At 35.9% G+C, this 19248-nt stretch overlaps 1 protein-coding gene across 1 annotated transcript in view; it reads right to left on the bottom strand.

The window, feature by feature from the left end:
• Positions 1-11494, bottom strand: part of SERPINI2 (serpin family I member 2) — a 41045-nt gene extending 29551 nt beyond the window's left edge. The window contains exons 1-4 of the mRNA XM_002716373.5: positions 11245-11494; positions 5723-5953; positions 3840-4034; positions 3568-3760 (exon numbers count right to left, since the gene is read on the bottom strand). Of these exons, the coding sequence (XP_002716419.1) occupies positions 3568-3760; positions 3840-4034; positions 5723-5953; positions 11245-11491 (866 nt within the window). The 5' untranslated portion in view covers positions 11492-11494. The remainder of the gene's footprint in view (positions 1-3567; positions 3761-3839; positions 4035-5722; positions 5954-11244) is intronic.
• Between the last annotated feature and the right edge of the window lie 7754 nt (positions 11495-19248).

Below are 19248 nucleotides of genomic sequence, written 5' to 3'. Positions count from 1 at the left end.
TAGTTTGGGGGGGGCAGGAATGGGGAGGAGAATTACCTAGATCTCAAAGCTATGGTCATGAAATATATGAAGTGCATAACCACAAAGCAGTCTAGTCCTACATACTTTCCTACAGACTCAATTCTAAAGATGCAGCTAAAAAAATTGCCATAGAACCACAGAATCCCTTAAGCTGGCTGGTAAAAATAGCAGCTTAAGTATTTAAAAGACCAAATAGACAGGATAAAGTGGTAAAATGACCATATTGATAGGATCAAATGATTAAGTGATCATACAAATAGGACTAAGTGTATGCAAACCATAATAGACAGAATTAAAAAGGTGTGAAGGCTCCAACATGGGAAGCAGTCCATACAGCAGACTCATAGAACAACATTTGCTTTACGTAGCACTCTAACCTCAGAATCAGCCCTGAAGTCACTCTGGTCTAGCTGGAAAGCCCAGGGGAAGCATAGCAGGCATGGAAAACCAAGACACTTTGGGAAAAAAATATCCTATAAAATGGACCACTGTGAGTGAGACCCCAGTGGAAAGAAGTGGCCACCAAAGAAGGAGATACTTTTCTCTGAATGGAGGAGAGAACTTCCAGTTTTCTGATGGCCTTTTCAAGCTAGTGGATCCAAAAGGCTTCCATAGCCAAAGCAGATCAAGTCACGAGCCTTGGGTGATATTCGTTTCACACCTAAGAGTTGTATTTGTTAAACAAACAACAGGAGTCAGTACATACTAACTTCCCACACAGGACCTCTGTCCCCAAAGAATTATACAATGAAACTTAATAGTAAAATTTTTTCTCAAGAATCACTTCCCATTGGTATATTAAAAGGAGGATATTATTATGTCTCATAAGTAATAGTTATGTATAAGAGCTCACAAAATATGTATCATCCTCGGATTCTTCTTCAAAGACAAGTAAATTGCTAAAAGGAAAAAAGGGGGAAGAAGGAAAGGAAAAGATGAAAGGGAAATAAAAAGCAAAATTACCTTCAAGAAGCAGTAACATAGATCACCAGCCCTTATATAGACTGTTGAGGAACACTTCTCTTAGTATTCCTTACTTCATTCATTCTTTACTTTTTCTTTCTTTCTTTTTATTTTTTCTTTCTCAGATAAAACAGGAGCAGGAGCAGGAAGTGGAGGTAGAATGGGTGGGAGGGCAGGTACAGTGGGGAGAATTACTATGTACATAATGATGTATTTATGAGATACATGCAAATTAAAAATAAATAAATAAATTTTTAAAAAGAGCAAATAATGAAAATATTGGAAAATAGAATAGTTATTGCTCCTGGCAATGAAAGAAAAACATGAAAGGAACTGGAATCCATAAGGAGATGCCTCCATTTTTGCAGGTTGGATTTCCTAAGAAGCAGACTTTGAGATAGAGATTAGTGGGAAGAATGTTTAAGGAGTGACTTAGGGGTTAACATCTGTGAAGAGAGGTGAGGGAAGCAGCAGTGAGCAGAGGGAGAAGTTGGTCAGCAGTGCAGAACCAGTGAAGGCCTCCACCTAGTCTTTGTCATGACAGTGCTAGAGCTGTGAGCCCTTCTGAGTCGGGGCGCAAAGATCAGGCATTTATTACTGTGCTGAGAAATCACTGGATGCCACCTACCCTGGGGAGAAGTTGTGACCTTGAGCAAGGCATTCCCCTAAGAAGGCCACCTGAGGCAGCACATCTAGTACCCGGGAGAATAAGTCTTTCCTGCCTGAATGAGGATCTGGATAGTACATCACATAAATTTTCAGTATAAATCTCTAATGTATGGGACATTTACCAAACATATAAATCATGTCTTTTGGCCACTATTTTGTTAGAGATATATTTATAAAGAAATTTAGAAATAATGATGTAATGGAGAAATAAACAGTACATTAAACACCTGAAAAAAAAAAAAAAAGTAACTGTACAGGAAGTGTGGTTCCAGTTTGAAGAAGCTGTCCAGACTACAGACTGGGAAACATGCCTTAAGGGGTTCCTAAAAATGCTGGGAAGAGAAATGTGACAACATCTTCCATTTTCTATTGTCAATTGAATATGAGGCTCTTGCATTATTATGAAAGTTGAATGAACTGGGAATACTTTGACTGCAAGTATAAACGTGCACATTTTATGTTGAAAAAATACAACTCAGAGTAGTTGAGTGACCCCTGCAAGACCCCATTGGTTGTACCTGGCACTGACAGTTTTCAATTCAGCAATAATTTGCTAGAGACATTAATCTTTCCAAACTTCAAAACAGAGAAGTTAAGGTGAAGATAAACAATTGAAATTCAAATTTATTATTTCAGTTATTTGAAGTAAATTATAACATGTATAGTTATATCCCCTAGTGTTTTGGTACACAGAACAAACAAACAAACAAAAACTTGGAAAGAATAACATCAAGGCAGAGATGCACAGTTGAAAGGGAATTGGAGGCCAGCGCCGTGGCTCAATAGGCTAATCCTCCACATAGCGGTGCCAGCACACCGGGTTCTAGTCCCGGTCGGGGCGCCGGATTCTGTCCCTGCTGCCCCTCTTCCAGGCCAGCTCTCTGCTGTGGCCCAGGAGTGCAGTGGAGGATGGCCCAAGTGCTTGGGCCCTGCACCCGCATGGGAGACCAGGAGAAGCACCTGGCTCCTGCCATCGGATCAGCGTGGTGCACCAGCCACAACCCGCTGGCCATGGCGGCCATTGGAGGATGAACCAATGGTAAAGGAAGACCTTTCTCTTTGTCTCTCTCTCTCACTGTCCACTCTGCCTGTCAAAAAAATAAATAAATAAATAAAAAAGAAATGACTAAGTGTGAGTGAAATGGCTAAGAGAAAACTGCAGTAAAAACCAAGACGTTAGGAGACCAATGGCCTTGATGGATTTGAAGAGAAATTTAGAAATGAAAAAATGGAGTGTAAGTTATTGAACAATTGTCACTTTTTTAAGACTTCAGATAAACTGTGAGTTGAGTTATTTAGGCACACTGATTTCTCTCAAATTTCTCCCATTTCTTAGAAGCATGATAATAAGAAGTTAGTGTTTATAATTATTGCTTCCTAAGAATTCCTTTACAATTTCCATATTATGCTAATTACCTAAAGTTGACCATAGGATTAATAAAATAGAGATAGAATTTATAATTTAATGATATAATTCAATGACCATAAAGGGTGATTTAATATGTTTTTATTGTACAAAATACACTACACTAAGTGAGTTTTTTTTCTGTCTTGTTTCCTTTAAATATAAGTTAAATATTATTAATTCTAGTTAGGAGAAAAATATGGAAAGACAATTTAATATAATAAAAAGATAATAAGCCCTTTTTGTTCCAGAATTGTAGTGTTAAGACATATATTTCTTCAGTTCCTTCAAAGAAAATAAAATTGAATAACTAAGTCCAGTCCTCATAGTGAAGTGTTGCAGGTATGACTAAGACCTTGCTTTCTGCTCTCAAAGTGGAGTAAGACTTTCAAGTGCATTTTTCTTTGGTGTTCTTAGCCCTCGTGAGCACTGGTTATCCTTCAGCCGCTATTTAAATTTCTCCGTAAACAGTGATATAAGAACCATTACAATCAAATGACATTACCAACCTAGGGATGCTGATTTCCACTTCCTCTTCATGCATCTCAGAGAACCATTCCAGGATTTGGTGAGCAGTAATTAGGTTTTCCACTTCTTCAATGTTCACACCTTCTGCAGGAAGTATGATGATTAAACTAAATTCATCACCTTTGTAAGGCAACTCCAAAACCTGGTAGTTTATGGAGAATTCAGAAAAATAACCTGAAACAAAAGAAAAATATTAAACATACTTGGCAGTTTCCAGAGTCACGCTATTAGAAAGTATGGTTTCCCTTATTACCGTATTTTGTTCTCAGAAGAGCCTTCATCATAGGAATTATGATTGCTGATCCATCCTTCTTAGTAAAACTCATGAGCTGTGTGTCTTCTTTTCTGAATTTCTGCTTCCAGTCTCCCTTGAAATAAATAGCATTCACCAGGACAAGCCGAGTCAGAGGGCCAAACTCTTCATCGGAAAACATGTCTTTAATTTTGCCTGTGGGGGGAGTGAAGGAGAAGCAGGAAGAAAAATGCAACAGTGATTCAGTGGAACTGATCTGAACAGGAGTAAAGCAAAAATGTTTTTTGCAGATCAGTTTTGGACTAGGTTTCTTATAATCTAAACATCTCAACTTTGAGAATAAAGGGAAATGTTACTAAATATTTCATCAAGAAAAAAGTGCAATTGGAATTTTGCTAAGAAATAGGAAATAAGAGACCATTCTAGGCATTGTGATTACCCACACTAACTGTCTTCTAAGGAGGAAGAATAAAACCAAAATATTTATTCCTGCATATTTATTGGCATTATGGAAATGTTGTTTCAAGATTCTCTAGCATTCTGAGGCAGGGCTTCCAGCCTACGTCACCAGACAAGATGACCGGCTCTCTGGACCAAACAGGACAATTCTTCCTGAGGCCACTCTCAAACACCACAGGACAGATAGCAAGAGAAAAACATCCATAACCATCCCAACATCTACTTGTCAGTTTCTGAAGTAGCTACAGAAAACAGACCTTTGGCCATTTATCCCCATCAGATTATAGGTATTTTCTCTTGAGTGGGGAAAACGTTAGGCAGGAAGTTAAAAACTAGCCTGTGTGTGTGTGAGAAGGGCCTGAAGAAACCAACGTCTGCTGCAGAAGTCCCAGAAGCCCAGCATTTTGTACTTCCAAGTCCTGCTCAGACCCTGATAACCTTCTAGGTAGTTCCAGCCCTTCCCCCAAGGAAAGCTCCCAGAATTCTCTCTCCTCAGGACCAAATGAGTTACTTGACTGGATAACATAGGGCAATAAAATCTTCACAGATGCCCCAGGGGAAGCCCCTCTGCGGACTCCAACAAACCTGGGGAACAATTTGCTAACTTTCTCTCCATAAAACCCTTTATCCCTATGAGCACCATTCACCACATCTATCCCATAATTTATGCTTCTCAATATGAGTATTCCCATACAGAATAAAGTAGCATCTTATAATATCACAATGTTTTGTAGCAGATGAATAAAAAAACAAATTATTGTCATAAGGGGCCTGGTATATACTTGCTACTTCACATATATTATTATGCTGAAAAGTTCCAATAATTCTGAAATATTTTAGTAGTAAGCTCAGTTTAACTGAATCATAGCTCACATATTTCTAGGATTTGAATTTAGGTCTGTGTGACTCTCAGGTTACTCTGTCCCTTTGTGGTCACTTTGGATGTTTTGCCAACTTCTATTGCAATTCAAGTCTAGATTACTAGGTTTATGATAAGATGATTAACATTAATTATTAAACATCAACACAATCAACTAAAATGTGCTAATTATTTGCACTATAAGTGGGAAATAAGGCATTTGGGATTAACAGACATAACTTCTACCAAACCGAAAATACCAGTCCTGCTTCCATACTTGAATAATTTAAACTTGAACAAAGATGGTTGCTAAAATTTTTCCATTAAGAATTCTATAAATAGTTGCTCAAAAAGTAATAAAAGAATCAATATATTTCCAAAGCAACCTACAATTACTCCTGGTTTTAAAATTTGGTATTAATTTAAATAACAGTGAAATGAAATAGGAGATTTGATCCTCTGATCCCCAGTGTAGCAGAAAATATTCAGCCATTCTTTACTTTAGGATATTAAAAACCATGAATACAATGGCAAATAATGATTTTATGAAAATGGGAAACTTTACCATCTGTTTTGCTTTCCACCCAGGTACTTATCGTCTCTGCACAAGCTCTTGCATCCTGAAAATCCACCAGTTTTATAGCACTCTGAAAAAAGTCCTTGTTGCTATGGAGATACTGTTCTTTCACAGCGAATCCTTCTTGAAGGTAGAGGGCATTGGCAAGATTAAATGTAAATTCTTGTTTTTTCTCTGAGATGGCAGAGAAAAATGACTTCAGCACAGAAAATTCTTCTCCTAAAAAATAATTATAATGTATACTGACATATTGAACAACATAAAAACAACAGCTTTTCAGCTTGCTATCTAAGTCCGCTGATTCATATCACCATTTTTTGCACTCTTAGATATAACCAATGATCCTTTCCAAGTGAGTACAAATAGTTTAAACATTTATCTCCTGCAGAATATGCATAAAGAAGTCAACTTTTTTAAGATTTATTTATTTATTTGTAAGTCACAGTTACAGAGAGAGAGACAGAGAGACAGAGAGGGAGATCTTTCTTCCATCTGCTGTCTCACCCTCCAGATGGCTGTAAAGGCAAGGGCAGAGCCAGGCCAAACCCAGGAGCCAAGAGTTTCATCCAGGTCTCCCACATGGGTGGCAGATATCCAAGTACTTGGATCAGCTTCCACCGCTTTTCCCAGACCATTAGCAGGGAGCTGTATCAAAAGTGGAGAAGCCAAGACATGAACCACCGTTCATATGGGATGCCAACATTGCATGCAGTGGCTTTCTTGGCCACACTACAAGGTTGCCCTGAGAAGTCAACTTTTAAATAGGAAAAAAAGTCCATGTAAATTTGGAATTTGAAACAGGAATATGCATTTACACAGGCTGAGGATTATCTGTGTTTATAGTCACATTCGGTTCATTTTTAGTTGTTAGAAATTTATGTTTGGAGCCTTATTCTTTGCATAATATGAGCATGTGATACTTATAAAATGGGAATACTAATGAATGCTGATGGGAGGTATGGCAGTGATAAGCAATGCTTTTCAATATTACTTTATTTCAAATTAAAAAAGAACTGCTCTCTTATGAGCAACTGCACCTGTCCAGGTCTTAAAATTTGCAAGATAACACTTATAACCATCTCTAGAGATGTGTAAGAATCAGAATTGTCTATTTCTTCAGTTTCATGAATCCATATACTTTGGCTGTCTACATGAACAATAAAAATCTTTAACCATTCCCACTATAACCACTAGCCAAATGAGTCAGTCAGCTAAAAGAATCACCATTGGTCTTGTATTTATGGCTCATTTGTTCTGACCATAGTGTTGTCAGGAAGCTATATATGCCTATGAGAGAAGTCTACTCATAATTTGCTCAATAGCTTCCTATTCATTACCAAATGGTACCAAAATTGTTTCATTCCCTTCTGGCTTAATCCTGAAACTGTCATACATCTGGGAACTCCATTTCAGACAATAAGTTCTTTAATGGTCTCCACTTTCATAGCTTAAAAGTTGACTATATTCAGTTAAGCGGCAGTGATGCAAGCAAATGGTTCATCATTAGATGTCCATTTAGAAAACAAAGTATTACTGAGAGGAAATTGCTATGAGGTATCCATTGAAAATTACGCATGTGTGTGTATGTGTGTGTGTATGTTTATAAACACATTTTTAATCAAGGAGCTAACAGTACACAGCACATCTTTGTGCAAATAGGGGCCTCACCGGTGGGTTGCCACTTCATGACCTTCTATCTTGTCTGGCGGAGTGAAGGCTATGTTTCAGTGCCTACTTGTTCTTGTGGTAGTACAACCCACACAATCTTGCAACATTGTATCCCAAACTCCAGGATTCTCCATTACTAAGATATAGTAAAATATTTTGGAGATAAAACTTCTAAATGGCCAGATTGGAAGAATTTCAGTAATTATATGCAACCCTGGAATTCCTTACATAAATAAAGAAAGAAAGTTAATCTGTTTTACTTGTTTGTGTAATGATTTCAGATATAATCATTTATTGCTCTTTGAAGCCAGAAAAAAATATCCCAATAGCTAGGAGGCTAACTGAAAAAAACTTCCCAAGTGAAGACATCAGAGTTTCTCCAAAAGAATTAATTAAGGTCAGACATGTAGTGACAGAATTTGAAACTAATTATCAGGAATTTATAATTTATGAACATCTATAAAGAAATGAAAAGAAGAGAAAGAAAGGGCAAAAAAATAGTTCCAACTCATTTGTCAGAGCAAGTAGATTTATGTCATGTACTTAAGGTCTGAGACTGTGTGACAAACAGCTGCCCTTTGATGAATCACTGGACTCAGAAGTCAAGGCAAAAATGTCAGCAACTGGAACAAGATTGGAGGAGAATGCAAAGTAATCTGCCTTATAAACATGATTCAATTTACAGATTAATGACCTCATTAAACCAGACTAAAAAGAATACATTTGCATGGCTTCTAATAAGCAGTGAGAACAAGTTTATTTCATTTCCTAAAATAGAGCCATGTATAACCTTTAAATCACGAGGTGACTATGACTTTTGGTTTGATTTTACTAGATTGCCAGAAAATGTTCTAAAGTCCAGAATGTGTTCTCTTCTCCTGCTATTAGGAATCCAGGGGCCAATTGTGTGAGCATGTGGGAGATCCAAAAATGAACACGAGGGAATCCACAGAATTTAGATTAACTCAGCCAAAGGTCCAAATAAATGACCAAATCCACAGTCTTCTTTTCACAGGCAAGAATCTGAGACCAAGGGACATAAAGAAATCTTGCGAAGTGACATGATTTGTGCCAAGTTACAAGATCATTTAGTTGAAGACCAAGGACAGGAATTCAGGCTCAGTTGTCTTCAGAACGCTCTTGAAGTAAAGAAACATCTTCAATTTAGATTCAGCACTATCAGAGGCAAAGAGAATGGAGCATGATCAGATGCTCAGTAAAAGGGGAAGATAAAATCTGAGTGGTTGTGTTGACAAGGAGGGAGTGAAGGAGAACTGAGAACTCAGAGGCCCACTGGGATTAGGTGCCAGCTGTTGCATGCCCAGCTGTAGGTCATTGAGAATAAGCCAGGTGTTAGAAGGAAATGGTAGGCCAGGACCACGGGTTGTTAACAGGAAAAATCAAATGAGATTGCCTCAACAATAGTACCTTTCGAAAATAAGTAGGGGATTGAAAGCAGAGACAGGAATAAGGTAAGTCAATGAAACACTCACCTTGGTCATGAACTTTATAGGAACATGTAGAAAAAAAAAAAAAAAACCTCAGTTGCTGAGATAAATAATATTTCAATGCAATATTTTTTTGAAAACCAAGGTCAATGTGAAACACTTAATAAGAATAAGATACAACAATTTTAAATGCTCCTCCAGACAGGATCAGTGTTCCTAATTTTCCCTTTTAGCTCTGGTTCCAATATGGCTCTGCCAGGCACTGCCTCCTATCTTTACCTCAGTGCCTACCTACCCGTCTTGCTCCAGACTCCCTGGGCCTTTTCCTTAGTCTTGCAACTCACTAGTCCATTCCTCTGTACCCTTTCTTAGCTCTGGCTCTCCTCTTCCTATATTTCCTCATTTCCCCTGCTCTTGTTTTTCAGATTTTTTTTCCTATGTTCTTCTTTCTTGATAGTCTTTCTTCACCTTTAGCACTTACTCTCCATTTGTGTCTCTCTCTGCCCCTAACAGGGTATAAGAGAAAATTCATCTGATACATTTTGTTATATGTATTTAAATGTTAATGCATATTTTTGATATATATGCTTCCAAGGAAAATATGAAACTCTTAGCTAATACTCTTACCAAGAGTCTCACTTTATTAATTTTGAAATTATTCCTAGGCAAATTACTTAAACTTTCTTTGCCTCAGTTTTCTCATTTCTACAGCAAGCTTGTTTAGCTCACAGAGTAAGTATAAATATTAAATATGGTAATATATATCTAGCATATAATTCAGTGGCTGATACAGGCTTTATGATAGTGTCATCACTGTTATTATGATTAGTATGTTCACCATCCACAGTTTTCAAGATGGATCTATTTAAAGGCATTTACATTTCAGAGACTCTAATTTTGCTAGCTTATCAGGGAATCAACTTTACGTATCTTCATAAATGTTCTATTACATTTTGAAGCAGTATCATGGATGTAAATGTTCCTGGAAGTGGCGTTGTGAGATTTGCTGAGATTAATCAAGACTCAATCTGGAATGCAGTGGCTTCAGCACATACTGTTCACAAAGGAAAACTCTTGTAATTACCTTCTCTGTCACCAGCTTATTTTTATATAAAATTGCCTTTATTTAAATGAAGCAAAGAAAACATTGTAAATAGTATTTCCAGAAAAATACAACCCTAAATATAGCTACTTGGAGCCAAGCCAAATATTGTTATGGCAATTAAATTCCCAAATCAAAAATACAGATATCTTCACTGATGTTTAAGACACATTATCTGACACTGATGTAAATGTTTAAAATTAAACCACTATGAAAATTGAGGGCACAAGATGGCCAGGGAAATGGGCAACATCTTTGTGCTGAAAGCAGTAGCTCCCCGTAGGGAGATTCCAGAACAACCACAGAAACACAGCAAAAATGCCTCTGATGCGTGATTTAAATGGTTTTTTGAAAATTTCTTTTAAAATATTAACAATATGCTTCTAAAGTACATAAACGAATGCTTTTCCTTGGTCTCATTGTGGGTAAGAGTGCATTATTTTTTAAAGCGACATGTTGAAAACAACCTATTAAAGAATGATTAAGTAATGGTATTTCCAGAGAGGTAATAAAATGAAATAATTTAAAATTGTATGATGCGATTTCAAAAAGTGTGGGGAAAGTAGAACTAAAACACAGGTTTATTTTAGTGAAAAAATGTGAAATTCATGCATAGTGTGTTTTCATAATATTTATTTTTTGTGAACTTTTTGAAGATCTTTCATATTTACAGATTCCAAACTGTTGTGCATACAATAAATATATTTTTAAAAATAATATAATTTTCCTTAATCAAATTCTTTAACTTTTTTTTTTTGGAAAAAAATCTTCATCTATTTGAAAGGCAGAGAGACAGAGACAGAGAGCAGTCCCCTCTGTTGGCTCACTTCCGAAATGCCTGCTATAGCCAGACCCAAAGCAAGGAGCCAGGAACTCAACTCAGGAATCGCACATGAGCAGCAGGCACCCAAGTACTGAGCCATCATACTGCCTCTCAGGGTACACATTAGCAGAAAGCTGGAAACCAGAGAATCAAATGCAGGCATAATCTCAATTAACTGAAACTGGCTAAAAGAAACAAACCAGAAAAGCTGTGCAAACACACACAATTTCGTATCTGTGTAGATGTTAATTTCTTAGTAAATTATTTTTGTAACATTTTCATTAGAAAAGATTATAAACAATGAAAACTATACTTACAATTCCCCATTTTCTTACAATTTTATATTTTCTATAACTTTTAAAAATTTTTTCAATTTCAATGACCTTGAACTTTTGAACTTTTATCTAATATTTTAAAAATAAATTCCACCATATCTTATCAGGTATACATAAACGTGTCATGTTCTCACCAGGTGAGGTTTCCTGAAGTTTTAAAGTTTGTCTTATCTGTTGCTGGGCTTTTCCTTTTGCTCCCAGTTGTACCATTCCAAGAACCAAAGTTGTTCCAAAGGGAGAAAATATAATGTTGTTCTTATGTGATGAGCAAATAGCTTGATAGAGATCTACCGCAAATTCGGTATTTTTTTGAGCCAAGGACCTTGAGGGTTGACTTCCAGAAATAAGCAATAGGAGACTCCACAACAAGATCATATCCATTTTGATTTCTGTGCATTGCGAATTAACATTTTGTTAGCTTTCTGAATCCAGTTTACTACAATAAGCTCAACTGGAAACTTGATACATGTTAGAACGTTCTTATAACAAAACACTACCAAAAGAAGATTGTGCAATGCTATTTTCCTAAATAAGTATCATCTCTTAGGAGAATAGGTTCATGTGCTAATGGTGCTTTTATGTTCCTTCAAGAACCATTACCATACATTTGCAGTTTCTTAAAAATCACAGGAGATGCTGTAATTATGTAATATTATCAATGGTAATACGTATATAGATGCATGATACAATTTTACTTTCCTTTTCCATGGTTTTCAGTGGGATATCTGTAAATCTTATATCAAAGGAAATTCTGCCCACAGTACTTAAAATTATTGATAAATCAAGTGGAGATATGGGATTAAAATGAACACACTACAGTGTATTTTTTACCTGTAACATTAGGATGTTAATGTATTCTGAATCAACTGAGTAATCTAAATTTTTACCAGGGCCAGCGCTGTGGTGCAGCGGGTTAACGTCCTGGCCTGAAGTGTCAGCATCCCATATGGGCACTGGTTCGAGACCGGGCTGCTCCACTTCTGATCCAGCTCTCTGCTATGGCCTGGGAAAGCAGTAGATGGCCCCAAGTCCTTGGGCCCATGCACCCGCATGGGAGACCCAAAAGAAACTCCTGATTCCTGACTTTAGATCGGAGCAGCTCTAGCCATTGAGGCCAATTGGGGAGTGAACCAGAGGATGGAAGACTCTCTCTGACTCTCCTCTCTGTGTAACTCGGACTTTCAAATAAATAAATAAATCTTTAAAATAAATAAATAACTAAATTTTTACCATAGCTTTTCTCATATTTTACAGAATTTTACTTCTGTACAGAAAAATACTCCAAAGCTCACCTCATACTCTTCCAAAAATAAGTGAAAAGGAATTTAGAGTAATAACGAAGAAACAAAATGACAATCAAATATAAATACCACAATAATAACAAGGGAAGAAGGCAATTTTAAATATCAAAGAATAATTTGACAAAACTAACATATACAAGTTTTACAGCAACTGAAGACCACAACCAATTCACTGGATAAATGACACTATATTAAAGTACTCTCCACAAAAATCACAGGAAATTCAACCATCTGATTATACCTTGTGTAGAAATAACATTGCAATATTACCACATTCTTGGTAGAATATTGACTCCAAGTCTTCATAAATTTAATAATATCAATTTTACTTTACACATATTGTAGATTAGTGATACCTTAGTGGGTTACTAGGAAATAGTTTTTCACTGGGATTAAAGATGAAAGCTTCCAGAATAGTCTATTGTTATCCTTAAGGAAACGGAGTACTACATATCTCATGTGTTTTGAAGGGATTAGGAGGCACCCCATAACCCATACACAGATTTTAAAGTCCCTAAGAAACAGTATGCTATACAAATAGTACTAGTAGTCAGTCCCCAAAACTAAGCTAAGTAATCATTATTCAGATGTTTTAAATATTTTAATGTATGTAGCTAAATTCTATACATATTTATTTAGATACACAGTTTGCAAATGATAATAATATCAGAATGCAACGCAAAGGGATTATAAGAAAATCATGTGTGGGTAAACTACAAACTTATATATTTACTATCAAGAAAAATGTCCCATTAATGATTCTATTAGTAATATGTAAGATCATGAGTTCCCATGGAACAGACAAAAATAGTGAGTAACAGAAGTTTTAAGTTCAAATTCAATGTCTATATATACTGTGCTTGGGTATCTACATTTCTCAGATTTCTGATCAGAGCATCTGTTTCTTGATATGTAAGCGGTTAAAATGTTATTAATCCCTTAGGTTATCAAGTAGCAGTTCATTCAGTATTTGGTTTATACTAGAATAATAAACAATATTATGCAAGGATCTTGGCATTATTATCCTATCATTAACATTTTCAAATTTAAATAATTAAAACATGCATTTTTGAGATTCCATTTCTTCCAGAACGTTTCTAATCATTTAATAAAGTACAATTTCAGGCAAATTATTAACTTTAAAAATTCACTTACCTCACTGGGTTTTGTACCATCTCACCTCAGAAATCAAAAAGTACTGATAAACTAAATAAGCTGGTAACTTGTTCCCTAAGAATTTACCTTTTAACGTATAGTGAAATATTTCAAGGATAGTAAAAGTAATGTGTTAATTCAGATGATTTCTGCACCAAAATGAATTGAAATATCATTCTTCTAAATAATTATGCTCAGTTTTATTGTATACACATCTCATTCAAAAACTATTTAATTTTAAGGTACTTACCCAAAATTGACTTCTGATAGTTTACAGGAATGTTATGACTAAAATGTGCTTGCTGGGAAACACTTATACATGTAGCACCTGATGGGTCAAGGCCAACTCTGTTTATCTTGAACATTGCTTGATTAATTCCTCTAGAACCAGAGCAGGTGTTCACTATGTTTGTACTGAACGACTAGCACAATGGCCAATGATGAAATATGCAAGAACTGGGAAAGAAAGCAATAATAAGATTTTTAAATCACTAAATGTGCATTATTTCTTCTATTATTTCATTTATCTTGAAGTAGAAATAATATTTTTGGAAGAATGTGCCAGCAGTTGTAAATTTGCTGGTAATTAGTTCTTTTTGTTTCTCACAGGACTCCCACATCAGATTACCAATGAACCCCATCATAAATATTTCAAGATGTCTATGAGAAAAAAAAAAAACTAAATCAAGTCCATAATTCAGACAAATTACTGCCACGTTTAAGAAGTTCTCAATTCATCAAATTACACAAGAGTCAGAGAATTTTTCTATGGTTATAAGGCCCAGTGGAATCTTTAGGGAAAAGAGTAAATATTTTTAGCAGGTATTCTTTATGTTTAACAAAATGTACAAATTAAAGTTACAGATTTATCAAACTCTACAAAGATAATACTATTAACCATACAGAATCCGTATGGAATTTGACTATATATAGCAAAGGTTGTTGTTATTTTTATGTATGTTTAAAATTTTACATGATTTTCTGTACAGAAAGTTCATTGATAAAAGGTAGATACAAAATTGAATAGATTTCATCTTATTTTTCCAGTTCAAAGCAATTACCTCAATGGCAATAATATATTAAACACATTGTATTATTAATCAGTGGCTTCTGAGAACATAAATGAAAAATCTGTTCATTTTAATCTAACAAATATATCATTATTGATCACAAAATTTGTTTTTTCTGATAAATTCATAAGAAATAAATCAGTCAAGCATAAATATGTTTATTTCCTTGAATCATATTTCTCATTCATTTCATTTTTTCTTTTAATTAATTTTTAAAATTTTATTTAAGTTATGCAAGTTTCATGTATTTCATATATACAGATTTAGGAACATAGTGACACTCCCCCCCAACCTCCCTCCCTCCCATGCACCAATCCTTCTTCCACCTCCCTTTCTTATCCCGACTCTCAATTTTTACAAAGATCTATTTTAAGTTTACTTAATGATCATAGGCAACTCTTTAAGTAAAGAGTTCAGCAAATAGTATGAAGAAAAAAAACAGTGTTCCTCAACATAAGAGACTAGGGATGTGTACAGTCATCAAGTCTCAAAATCCCATTTCACTCCAATAAGTTACATTTTACATACTCTCTTAGTTGCCCATGATCAGAGAAAACATATGATATCTGCCTTTTGGGGACTGGTTTATTTCACAAAAGTATAATGGTTTCCAGTTGCATCCATATTGTTGAAAAAGAAAGTATTTTGCGTTTTTTTTTTTAAAAGCTGAATAGTGCTCTATAGTATGTATATATACACACACAATAATTTCTTTATCCAGTCAACAGTTAATGTACATCTGGGTTGATTCCATATGCTCATTGTTGTGAATTGTGCTTCAATGATCATGAAGGTACAGATAACTCAGAGACTGATTTCATTTGGTTTTGGTAAATTCCCAGGATTGCAGTGGCTGGGACATATGGTAGATCTATATTCAGATTTCTGAGGTACTTCCATACTGTCTTCCAGAGTGGCTGTACCAGTTTATGTTCCCACAAACAATGGATTAGGGTCCCTTTTTCCCCACATCCTCACTAGCATTTACTGTTTGTTGATTTTTGGATGAAAGCCATTCTAACTGGCTTGAGGTGAAACCTCATTGGTTTTGATTTGTATTTCCTGATGGCTGGTGATCCTGAGCATTTTTTCAAGTCTCTGTTGTCCATTTGAATTTTCTCTCTTAAAAAAAGGCCTGTTCAAGTCCTTTAACTATTTCTTACCTGGATTGTTTTGTGTTGTTGAATTTCTTGTGTTCTTTATAGATTATGGTTATTAATCCTTTATCAGTTGCATAGTTTGCAAACATTTGCTCCCATTTTGTGGGTTGCCTCTTCACTTTACTGAGTGCTTCTTTGGCAGTGTAGAAGCTTCTCAATTTGATGTAATCTCATTTGTCAATTTTGGCTTTGATTGCCAATGCTTTTGGGGTTTTTTCCAAGAAGTCTTTGCCTATGCAAATATCTTGCAGAATTTCCCCAATGTTCTCTAATACTTCGATGGTATTAGGTATTAGGTCTTTGATACATTTTTAGTGGATTTTTCTCTGAGGTCTAAGGTAGTGGTCTAGTTTAACTCTTCTGCACGTGGAGATCTAGTTTTCCCATTTGTTGAAGAGACTGCCCTTGCTACAGGGATTGATTTAGGCTCCTCTGTGAAAAATAACTTGGTTGTAGATGCATGACCTGATTTATCAAGTTTCCTTTGTTCCAATGGTCTACACATCTGTTTTTGTGCCCTTTGCAGGCTGTTTTGATTTTTACTGCCCTGTAGAATGTCTTAAAATCAGGTGTTGTGATGCCCTCGGGTTTGTTTTTGTTGTATATGATTGCTTCAGCTATTCTGGATCTCTTGTGTTTCCATATGAATTTTAGCATCATTTTCTCTAGATCTGAGAAGCATGCTGTTGGTATTTTAACTGGGATAACCTTGAATCTATAAATTGCTTTCAGTAATATGGACATTTTGATGATGTTGATTTGATGATGTTGGTTCTTCCAGCCCGTAAATATGGAAGATTTTTCCATTTTTAATGTCTTTTTCTATTTCTTTCTTTAATGTTTTGTAATTTTCATTATAGAGAACTTTTACATTCTTGGTTAAATTTATTTCAAGATATTTAAAACTTTTTGGAGCTATTGTGAATGAGATTGATCTTAAAAGTTCTTTCTCACCCATGGCACTGTCTGTGTATACAAAGACAATTGATTTTTGTGTGTTTGTATATATTGACACTTTACCAAACACTTTTGAGTTCCAGTAGTCTCTCAGTGGAGTCTTTTGGATCCCCTATGGGTAATTTGACTTCCTCCTTTCCAATTTGTATCCCTTTGATTTATTTCCCTTGTCTAATGGCTTTGGCTAAAACTTCCAGGACTATATTAAATAGCAATGCTAAGAGGGGACACCCTTGTCAGTTCTGGATCTTAGATGAAATGTTTCCAACTTTTTCCCATTCAATAGGATTCTGGCCATAGGTTTCTCATAAATTGCTTTGATTGTGTTGAGGAATGTTTCTTCTATTCCCAATTTGTTTAAGGTTTTCATCATGAAAGGGTGTTGTATTTTACCAAATGCTTTCTCTGCATCTATTGAGATAATCATATGGTTTTTGTTCTTCAGTTGCTTAATGTGATTAACATACTTATTAATTTGCAAATGTTGAACCGTCCCTGCATATCTGGAATAAATTCCACTTGGTCTGGGTGAATGATCTTTCTAATGTGTTGCTGGATTTAATTAGCTAATATTTTGTTGAGGATTTTTGCATCTATGCTCATCAGGGATATAGGCCTATAGTTCTCTTTCTCTGTTGTACATTTTCTGGCTTAGGCATTAAGGTAATTCAGGTTTCAAAGAAGGAGTTTGAGAGGATTCCCTCCCTTTCAGTTGTTTTGAATAGCTTGAGAAGAATTGGAATTAGTTCTTCTTTAAATATCTGATAGAATTCAGCAGTGAAGCCATCTGGTCCTGGACTTTTGTTTTTTGGGAGGATCTTTATCACTGATTCAATTTACATCTTGGTTATTGGTCTGTTTAGGTTTTCAAAGTCTTCATGACTCAATTTTGGTAAATCGTATGTGTCAAGTATTCTGTGCATTTGTTACCGGTGAATGGCAGGGTTCTTGTCTTTGCACAAGAAAGAATTCAGGTGTGAGACAGAGAGTAGTGGAAATTAAAATATCACGGTTTATTAGGGAAAGGACATCTGTAAGAACGGATGGGTACCTCTCCAGACAGAACCTGAGAGAGAATGCCCAGTCACTCAGACTCGGGGAGAGCGATGTTACATGGCTGAGTGGAGAGAGTACACCTGGGCAGGCCAGGTGGATGACTCAGCAGAGAGGCAGAGGGCTGAGCACACAGTTTGGTTGAGGCCAGGGAGTTTTAAGGGGATGGTTCTTGCCTCCCCACCTCTGCTCCTCTTGGAAAAAGGACTTCTTGAATGTAAATAGAACAATTCCTATCTGAGTTTTCCACTTGAAGTAATCAGACAGGAGGAAGCGTGGCTGGCGCTGCCCCTAGAGGAAGGATGGGCAGGACCCCCTGGAGGATCAGGATCCCGAGCAGAGCAGAATATTTGAAATGCAGATACTGGGCTGCACCTGGAAGATTATCAGGCAGAAGGGGTGGGGACCCCCACCTGGCAGGTAGAAGGGGCAGGCCAGGATGCAAATACTGGGTTGTCCCTGGAAGGTTATTGGGATGACTTTGAGATGCATATGCTGGACCTAGATGTCAATTCTAAATTTAGGCCTTTGTCACACACACATAAGTTTATATCTCACTTCCTACCTAACACATTTCTCCTAGGTTTCTCAGCTTTTGGTATTCAGCTCTTCATAGTAATTCCTGATGATTCTTTTTTTTCATTCTGTGTTATCTGTTGTTATATATCCTTCTTTATCTCTGATTTCATTGATTTGGGTCTTCCCCCTCTTTTTTATGTTTTTTTGTGCCAATGGTGTATCAAATTTTTTTTATTTATTCAATAAACTAGTTCACCATTTCACTGTTTTTTGTTGCTGTTGTTGTTGTTTTAGTTTTGTTTATTTCTTCTCTAATTTTAATTATTTCTTTCCTACTGATTGGGGTTTGGTTTGTTGGTTTTTTACATCCTTGAGATGCACTGATAGCTTATTTGGTTGGTACCTTTCCAATTTTTTCATTTAGGCACCCATTGCTATAAACATCCCTATTAACACTGATTTGTTCTATCTCATACATTTTGATAGGATGCATTATCATATTAATTCATTTCCAGAAATTTTTTATTTATCTTTTGATTTCTTCTATGACCCACTGTTCATTCAGGTTGTTGTTCATTGTTGTTCAGTCACCATGTGTTTGCACATAGTCTAGAGATTCTTGAGTTGTTGATTTCCATTTTCATTCCATTGTGGTCAGAGAAGATATATGCTATGATTTCAATTTTTTGAATTTGCTGAGACTTCTTTTATGGCCTAACATATGGTCTATCCTAGAGAAGAATGTGTATTCTGAAACTGGTGAAAAGTTCTGTTTATACTAGCTAGGTCCACTTGGTCCATTGTGTTGCTTAGCTCTGTTGTTTCTTTGTTGATTTTCTGTCTAGTTGATCTGTCCATTGATGAAAGTAGGGTGTTGAAGTCCTCCAGTACTATTGTTTTGGAGTATGTGTTTCCCTTTAACT

This window comes from Oryctolagus cuniculus, chromosome 4, assembly GCF_964237555.1.
Source record: "Oryctolagus cuniculus chromosome 4, mOryCun1.1, whole genome shotgun sequence".
Lineage (NCBI taxonomy): Eukaryota > Metazoa > Chordata > Mammalia > Lagomorpha > Leporidae > Oryctolagus > Oryctolagus cuniculus.
Note: the sequence above shows the minus strand (reverse complement) of the source record. Positions and strands in the feature narration are given on the sequence as shown.